Source organism: Somniosus microcephalus, chromosome 31 (genome assembly GCF_052327205.1).
Source record: "Somniosus microcephalus isolate GS21.2 chromosome 31, FLI_Smic_1.0, whole genome shotgun sequence".
NCBI lineage: Eukaryota > Metazoa > Chordata > Chondrichthyes > Squaliformes > Somniosidae > Somniosus > Somniosus microcephalus.
Window position 1 is genome coordinate 7,479,252 of NC_141017.1, and position 9,585 is coordinate 7,488,836.

The 9,585-nt window shown below is 53.0% G+C and overlaps 1 protein-coding gene across 1 annotated transcript in view; it reads left to right on the forward strand.

Annotated features, from left to right (window-relative positions):
• The window catches only part of LOC147097552 (uncharacterized), a 111,102-nt gene extending 105,627 nt beyond the window's left edge, over positions 1–5,475 (forward strand). The window contains exon 8 of the mRNA XM_085971402.1: positions 4,632–5,475. Within this exon, the coding sequence (XP_085827528.1) occupies positions 4,632–4,758 (127 nt within the window). The 3' untranslated portion in view covers positions 4,759–5,475. The remainder of the gene's footprint in view (positions 1–4,631) is intronic.
• The last annotated feature ends 4,110 nt before the right edge of the window (positions 5,476–9,585 follow it).

Genomic DNA, 9,585 nt, shown 5'->3' on the forward strand with positions numbered 1-9,585 from the left:
AGATATTTAGCTGAACAGGAGAAGCAATTTAGAGGCAAAGGGGCTCGGGAATGTTCGTTTTCTGGGCTCTACGAGGCCCCTTAAAGTTCCAAAATGGCGTATGAGTGTAAGCTTGTAGGGAACATAAAAACTGACTGTAAAAGCTTCTATAGATATGTGAAGAGAAAAAGATTGATGAAGTCAAGCGTAGGTCCCTTGCAGTCAGAATCAGGGGAAGTTATAATGCTGAACAAAGAAATGGCTGACCAACTAAATACATACATTGGGTCTGTCTTCACAAAGGAGGACACAAATAACCTCCCGGAGATGTCGGGGAACATAGGGTTTAATGAGAGGGAGGAATTGAATGAAATCAGTATTTGTAGGGAAATGGTGTGAGGGAAATTGATGGGATTGAAGGCCGATAATTCCCCAGGGCCTGATAATCTACATCCTAGGGTACTTAAGTAAGTGACCCTGGAAATAGTAGATGCAGTCTAAGGATAAGGGGTAAGCCATTTAGGACTGAAATGAGGAGGAATTTCTTCACCCAGAGAGTGGTGAACCTGTGGAATTCTCTGCCACAGAGGGCGGTGGAGGCCAGTTCATTAAATATATTCAAGAAAGAGTTGGATATGTTTCTTAAGGCTAAAGGGATCAAGGGATATGTGGAGAAGGCAGGGACAGGGTACTGAATTTGGATGATCAGCCATGATCTCATTGAATGGCGGAGCAGGCTCGAAGGGACGAATGGCCTACTCCTGCTCCTATTTTCCATGTTTCTATATTTCTATGGTCATCATCTAAAATTCTATAGACTCTGGAACAGTTCCCATGCTTTGGAGGGTAGCTAATGTTACCCCACTAGTCAAAAAAGGTGGTAGAGAAAAAACAGGAATGTAAGCCTGACATCGGTAGTGGGGAAAATGCTAGAGTCCATTGTAAAAGATGTAATGGCAGAGCACTTGGAAAACAGTGACTGGATTGGACAAAGTCAACATGGACTTACAAAAGGTAAATCGTGCATGACGAATCTACTGGATTTTTTGAGGATGTAAGTGGTAGAATAGATAAGGGAGCACCAGTGGATGTGGTGTATTTGGACTATCAGAAGGCTTTCGATAAGGTCCCACATAAGAGATAAAGTTAAAGCACATGGGATTGGGGACAAGGTACTGACTTGATTAGAGAACTGGTTGGCAGACAGGAAGCAAAGAGTTGCAATAAAGGAGTCTTTTTCCGAGTGGCAGGCAGTGACTAGTGGGGTACCACAGGGATCGGTCCTTGGACCCCAGCTATTCACAATATATATTAATGATCTAGACAAGGGAACTAGATGTAATATCGCCAAGTTTGCAGATGTCACAAAGCTGGGTGAGCGTGTGTGCTGTGAGGAGGATGCCGAGAAACTTCAGTATGATTTGGACAGGTTGGGTGATTGGGCAGATGCATGGCAGATGCAGTATAATGTGGATAAGTGCGAGGTTATTCACTTTGGTGGCAAAAGCAGGAAGGCAGATTATTATCTGAACGGCAATAGATTGGGAGAAGGGGAAGTGCAACGAGACCTGGGTGTCCTTGTGCACCAGTCGCTGAAGGTAAGCATGCAAGTGCAGCAGACGGTTAAGAAGGCAAATGGTATGTTGGCCTTCATAGCGAGAGGATTTGAGTACAGGAGCAAGCATATCTTGCTCCAGTTGAACAGGGCCTTGGTGAGACCACACCTTGAGTATTGTGTGCAGTTTTTGTCGCCTTATCTGAGGAAGGATGTTCTTGCCATGGAGGGAGTGCAGCGAAGATTCACCAGATTGATACCTGGGATGGCAGGAATGACTTATGAGGAGAGATTGGGTCGATTGGGCTTATATTTGCTGGAGTTTAGATGAATGAGAGGGGATCTCTTTGAAACTTATAAAATTCTAACAGGACTAGACAGACTAGATGCAGGAAGGATGTTCCCAATGGCGGGGGAGTCCAGAACCAGGGGTCACAGTCTAAGGATAAGGGGTAAGCCATTTAGGACAGAGATGAGGAGGAATTTCTTCACCCAGAGAGTGGTGAACCTGTGGAATTCTCTACCACAAAAGGCAGTTGAGGCCAATTCATTAAATATATTCAAAAAGGAGTTAGATATATTTCTTAAGGCTAAAGGGATCAAGGGATATGGGGAGAAAGCAGGGACAGGGTACTGAATTTGGATGTTCAGCCATGATCTCATTAAATGGCGGAACAGGCTCAAGGGGCCGAATGGCCTACTCCTGCTCCTATCTTCTATGTTTCTATGTTCGTTGCTTGCGGGCACGGACTTCTGACGCGAAGTGCGCTGGAAGCCATGTTGGAAAAGGGATTTGCATACCCGTACCTAACATCCGCTGGAAGCATGCAGAGCTTGCAGATCATGACGTCAATCATTGTGCTGTCTATAGGGAGCGTCATGCTCCAGCCTACACACTCTCTTAATATCACACAGCTGAATAGGAATTCAATGGCATTAAGGACCCCTGACCAGTGCAATTTATAGGATCATTAACTACTTACTGGTTAGTTGCTCCACAGGCACGTTGATGGAGGCAGCCACCCAGTCTATACTGGAAAGGTGGGCTCCATGACCTGTGCTAAGCCCTGTGCCAAGTTGGTGCCGGACTCTTCAATGTTCCTTGACATTGAACTCCGACTTTCTGGCAGTTTCCCAGTGGACGTTGCTGCAATTCTACCCATTCTGGGTGCTTTTCCATCACTGGGCCAACACCCCCCCCTCTCCATCGCCCCCTCCCTCTCCAACGCCCCCTCCCTCTCCATCGCCCCCTCCCTCTCCATCGCCCCCCTCCCTCTCCATCGCCCCCCTCCCTCTCCATCGCCCCCCTCCCTCTCCATCGCCCCCTCCCTCTCCATCGCCCCCCCGTCCATCGCCCCCTCCCTCTCCATCGCCCCCTCCCTCTCCATCGCCCCCCTCCCTCTCCATCGCCCCCCTCCCTCTCCATCGCCCCCCTCCCTCTCCATCGCCCCCCTCCCTCTCCATCGCCCCCTCACTCTCCATCGCCCCCTCCCTCTCCATCACCCCCTCCCTCTCCATCGCCCCCTCCCTCTCCATCGCCCCCTCCCTCTCCAACGCCCCCTCCCTCTCCATCGCCCCCCTCCCTCTCCATCGCCCCCTCCCTCTCCATCGCCCCCTCCCTCTCCAACGCCCCCTCCCTCTCCATCGCCCCCTCCCTCTCCATCACCCCCCTTCCTCTCCATCACCCCCCTTCCTCTCCATCGCCCCCTCCCTCTCCATCACCCCTTCCCGCTCCATCACCCCCCTCCCTCCTCATCGCCCCCTCCCTCTCCATCGCCCCCTCCCTCTCCATCGCCCCCTCACTCTCCATCGCCCCCTCCCTCTCCATCGCCCCCTCCCTCTCCATCGCCCCCTCCCTCTCCATCGCCCCCTCCCTCTCCATCACCCCTCACTCTCCATCGCCCCCTCCCTCTCCATCGCCCCCTCCCTCTCCATCGCCCCCTCCCTCTCCAACGCCCCCTCCCTCTCCATCGCCCCCCTCCCTCTCCATCGCCCCCTCCCTCTCCATCGCCCCCTCCCTCTCCAACGCCCCCTCCCTCTCCATCGCCCCCTCCCTCTCCATCACCCCCCTTCCTCTCCATCACCCCCCTTCCTCTCCATCACCCCCTCCCTCTCCATCACCCCTTCCCGCTCCATCACCCCCCTCCCTCCTCATCGCCCCCTCCCTCTCCATCGCCCCCTCCCTCTCCATCGCCCCCTCACTCTCCATCGCCCCCTCCCTCTCCATCGCCCCCTCCCTCTCCATCGCCCCCTCCCTCTCCATTGCCCCCTCCCTCTCCATCACCCCTCACTCTCCATCGCCCCCTCCCTCTCCATCGCCCCCTCCCTCTCCATCGCCCCCTCCCTCTCCATCACCCCCCTCACTCTCCATCGCCCCCTCCCTCTCCATCGCCCCCTCCCTCTCCATCGCCCCCTCCCTCTCCATCGCCCCCCTCCCTCTCCATCGCCCCCTCCCTTTCCATCACCCCTCACTCTCCATCGCCCCCTCCCTCTCCATCACCCCCTCCCTCTCCATCGCCCCCTCCCTCTCCATCGCCCCCCTCCCTCTCCATCGCCCCCCTCCCTCTCCATCGCCCCCTCCCTCTCCATCGCCCCCCTCCCTCTCCATCGCCCCCCTCCCTCTCCATCGCCCCCCTCCCTCTCCATCGCCCCCCTCCCTCTCCATCGCCCCCTCCCTCTCCATCGCCCCCCTCCCTCTCCATCGCCCCCCTCCCTCTCCATCGCCCCCTCCCTCTCCATCGCCCCCCTCCCTCTCCATCGCCCCCCTCCCTCTCCATCGCCCCCTCCCTCTCCATCGCCCCCCTCCCTCTCCATCGCCCCCCTCCCTCTCCATCGCCCCCCTCCCTCTCCATCGCCCCCCTCCCTCTCCATCGCCCCCTCCCTCTCTCTCGATTACTACCCTGGATCTGCCCTTTCCCACAGTCTAACAGGTTTCTCTTGAACACATGTTGAATGATTCCTGGGTACATTGCTACACTGGAGTTAATCAGCTCCACATTATTCTCACTGGGATATCACGGCCTGCTTAATCATTGAGCATCAGTTTCAAGTGGAAATTCTGTAATTAATTTTATTCTCTTCATGTTTTGTTATTTAGGTTTTGGAACAAGGGGGAACCCAACAATCATAATAATGAAGACTGTGCCGAAATGTATGTTACTGGAACGTGGAATGATCAATCATGTGATGGTCTTCGTAATTTCATCTGTGAGAAATCACCATAATGCTATTTTGCTTAAGGTTACAGTCAGTGCTAAGTGGAAAGTGAATCTATTTTTAAATGTTCAGTACATGTACAATGGGTAAGCTGCCCTGAGCCGGTGTCGGTATGGTGGGTGTGTGGCCAGGGCTCTCCCTCCCTCCTCTCCTGATTGGAACTGTCCCAAAGCCCACTGGACACTCAGTTTTACCCCTTTATCTTAGTCCAGCAATGCGAAGGCCCACGTGGTGGAATGTCCCTATTGTCCTGTACTGTGGTGAACCAGATCTAGTTTTGCGGAATGTTGAAAAGTGCCAGTGCAGTGTTTGTACACCAGCGGGTTCTGCTTCCTCACATCCCTCCAGCTCAGGCCCATTGGAGCAAAGCTGCTCCGGGAATCTCAAACTCACAGTGCCACTTGGAAACCGGGCACTGCCTCCTCCTCCTGTGAGGGATGTCGTGGATTATCAACAGTTCCTGCTCTCTGCAGCACTCAGTGTAGATAGAAAAGCAGATGGCCTTAGTTTCACTCAAATCTGATCCCAGTCGAGATGCCAACTCAGTCCCAATCTCACCTCCCCCACCCCCCACCTCCCTATCCCATCTCACCTCCCCATCCCACCTCCCACTCCATCCCTCCTCCCACCTCACCCTCCACTCCACCTCCCCATCCCACCTCACCCTCCATCCCTCCTCCCCCACTCCCCACCTCCCTATCCCACCTCCCCATCCCACCTCCCCATCCCACCTCCCCATCCCACCTCCCCATCCCACCTCCCACTCCATCCCTCCTCCCACTCCCCCCCACCTTCCCATCCCACCTCCCAATCTACCCCCACCTCCCCATCCCACCTCCCAATCTACCCCCAGCTCCCTTGCTCACATGGTTTCTAGGCCACCTCATTGGATCGATGGGTCTGCAACTGCAAGATTGTGTTCCAGTATTTAGGTATTATAATCTGTGAAATCTGCTGCTTGCTTTAATCTTGTTTCTGGTAACCTTAATTCTTAATAAACGTGATTTGTATTTCTGAGTCTGGTGGTCTGTTAGTTTGTTATTTCTCAGCAGTCGGAGTGATCAGGAAGGGACAGTGAGATTCTTACTGGTCCTAATGTCCATCTTAATGATATAAGGGGTTCGTTGTTCACCCTGAGGCCTGCAACACTAGAATAATTTGTGCAGCAGGTCATGTTTCAGTCCAGAGCGAGTAAGTGCTCACTGGGGAAATGGATTTTGAATTGGGTACGAGAAAAATTATCTGAAGTGAGATTGAATCAGGACAGAAATCACTTCCTATTGTGATTATGGGCTGAATTTTAATCCTTTGCCGGGTTTGCAGTGGGGGCTGGGGGCTCGGAAGCGGTCGGGAATCCCGGGAGAATGGATTTCCCACAGTCCCTGCTGAATTTAACGGCAGGGCTGGATTTGCATTTGAAGCCTCTATTTCCCAGCCGCAGCCAGATGGAGAGGCTGGCTGACTGCAAGCAGTTAGGCCTGAAGCACTAGGCCGCAGAGAGGAGGGAGGGATTGAGTGGGGGCTGGGGGGTGTGTCCGGGGGTGGGGCCAGAGATGGTCGGCGGGGGGAGGGCTGGGGATGATCGGTTGGGGGGCGGAGGATAATTGGGGTGGCCCAGGGGAGTTGCTCGGGTGGGTGCTCGGGGGGCCGGACTCAAGCTTCAGGGGACCGGAGGAGCATGGGGGGAGGCGGAAAACACTGGAGAGTCGGTAGAGCACGGCGGGGGGGGGGGGGGCGCGAGGCAGAGTACATCGGGGGTGGTCTGAAGGTCATTGGTGGGGGTGGAGGCTGGGAAGGTGACCGGAGGCCTGGGGGGGGCGTGTGCGGAATCAGAGGCCTGTGAGGAGGGTGTGGTGTATGTGCTTTAAGTCAGAACTACTTTTTACAGCTCCTGTATACTGTAGTACCGGCAGTGACCACACCGGTATATAAGCTGTGCGCATGCCTCTGTACCCCAGTCTAGAGATTACCCTCCTCCAGTAAAGACCTGTTATTTGTTTATGTACAGCATCCGTGTAATTATTTATCCACTGAACCACGGATCTAACAGTGGCGACGAGTGTTGATGCGAATCTACCTGCAACATAAAAATAAAAAAATAGTCGAGTCCAGGAACACGGGCGTCGACCGCGAGCAACCGCCCAGCAGTCAGGCAGAGATCCAACTTCGCTGGGGAGGCTGTGGAGAGCCGGGTTTGGTTCCCCAGCCACAACGAGCAGTAAGAGACCGACGACAGGTCCAGAGCAGACCCTTCCTGAGCAGCGGCGGCTGGAGCCGACCGACAGCAGAGAGAGAGAGCCGGGCAGCGTTGATGGGGTAAGAAAGAGGGTGAAGAGAGCAGGGCGCAGCCGGGGGTTGATCACCGAGTGGCGTCGAGGGAAAATACTACAAACCGGAGAGAGAGAGGGTAAGAAACAGCCGGGTTCTAGACTGAGCGGCGTCGACAAATATCAAGAGAAGAACGCGCAGAGCACAGCCAGGGATCACGGGCTGATCAGGGTCCGCGGGGCGAAGCAAGGGGAGACGCCATTGAGCCGCGGAGAAGCAGGGAGAGCGTGGGAGACGCCATTGAGCCGCGGAGAAGCAGGGAGAGCGCGGGAGGCACCATTGAGCCGCGGAGAAGAAGGAAGAGCGCGGGAGACGCCATTTTGCGAAGCCGCAGCGGAGAAGACGGGTGAGCGCGGGAAGGAAGGAAAGTGCGGGAGACGCCATTTTGTGCCAGCGGAGAAGAAGGGGAAGCGCGGGAGGCGCCATTGGGGATAGTTAACGCACAACCAAGGATGCCGAAGAGTGGCAGTATCTCTACGTTCGACAATGAAGTCGAAGATTGGGCGACATATGTGGAACGTATTGAGGTGTACTGCAGGGCGAATGAAGTGCCAGATGCTAATAAAGCACTGGTTCTGTTAAATTCCATGGGTGCAAAAACTTATGGGTTACTGCAAAATCTAATAACCCCAGAGAAGCTGGTAAACAAGAATTTTGAAAGCATAGTAGAAATCCTACAGGACCACTTAAACCCCACACCGCTGCTGATAGCAGAACAATTTAAGTTCCATAAAAGGAACCAACACAAAGACGAAAGCAACGCTGAGTACCTAACGGAACTGCGCAAGCTATCGAAATACTGTCAGTTTGGAGCAGGACTAGCAGACACGTTAAGGGACAAGTTTGTGTGTGGGCTACAAAGTGAAGGAACCCAGAAACGGCTTCTATCAGAAAAGGACCTTACGCTGGACAAAGCTTTCAGTATGGCAGTATCACACGAAGCAGCCGCAAGGGGCGCTGCAGAGATACAATGGAGACCGCAAGAATATGGCACCAACGAAATGACCTATGGAACAGGGAAGTGCTATCGCTGCGGCAGAACAACACATGACCAGAAAGATTGTTGGTTCAAGGACCAAGTGTGCAGACAGTGTGGGAAAGCAGGACACATAGCAAGAGTCTGCAGGTCTGGGAAGAAAACCAACAGTAAGAAATCTCCACAGGAGAAGTACAAAAAGGTACACCAGGTGATGGACAGTGGTTCAGACGCACAGAAAAGTGACACAGACTCCGGAAGCAAGGAGCTGGGTTGTCTGAAACTACATAATGTAACAGAAATGGAGGATCACCAGACTATCTGGGTTACACTCAAGATAGACGGAGTCCAAGTGGAAATGGAATTGGTCACAGGGTCAGCTCTAACAGTCATAAATCAAAGAGACTACAAGCGGCTATTTTCACACATACCCTTGAAAGCTACAGAGATTGTCTTGAAGACGTATACGGGGCAAAAAGTCTACCCCAAAGGAAAAATAAGGGTGAAAGTGACATATAAAGTTCAGGAAATACCTAAAATGGATATATATGTATTGCCAAATGGAGGACCACCACTGATAGGACGTGAATGGATCCGGAAGATACATTTAGATTGGCATTCCATACAGGCACTGAAGGTGGAGGCCAAAAAGGATGACGACGTCACACCTGGACGACTGTCAAAAATGCTAACTGACACAAAAGAAGTGTTCCAGGAGGGACTAGGAACACTAAAAGGAATAACAGCAACAATTAAAATAGAGGATAATGCAAGCCCAAAGTTTCTGAAGGCCAGACCAGTGCCTTATGCGATCAGACCAGTGGTTGAAGCAGAGCTGGAAGGGTTGGAACGTTCAGGAGTACTGTCCAAAGTGGACTGGAGCGAGTGGGCTACACCCATCATTCCTGTAATGAAGAGGTCGTTGAGTAATACGCCTGGGGAACCAAAGAAGGTCCGCATCTGTGGGGATTTTAAGGTGACAGTGAACCCAGTCCTTCACACGGTGCAATATCCGCTTCCACGAATTGAGGATATTTTCGCCTTGCTATCTGGTGGTAAACGCTTCACCAAAATTGATCTAGCCCAGGCGCACTTGCAAATGGAGGTAGAAGAAGCTTCGAAACATTACCTTACGATCAACACCCATAAAGGTCTCTATCAATACAACCGGCTGGTGTTTGGAGTAGCCTCGGCTCCGGCTATCTGGCAAAGGGTGATGGATCAGGTCCTGCAAGGGATTCCAGGGACCCAGTGTTATTTGGACGACATCTTGGTCACGGGCGAAAATGACGGTGATCACCTCGCTAACTTGGAGAAGGTGCTCGCCAGATTAAAGGAATATGGGCTACGAGCTAATCGCCACAAGTGCGAGTTTTTCCAGAAACAGATCTCGTATTGTGGCCACGTCATCGATGAAGAGGGGTTACATAAGTCCCCTGACAAGATAGAGGCAGTAGTCAAGGCTCCAGCACCGGAAAATGTGTCACAACTGAGGTCGTTCCTCGGGCTGGTAAACTATTACCACAAGTTC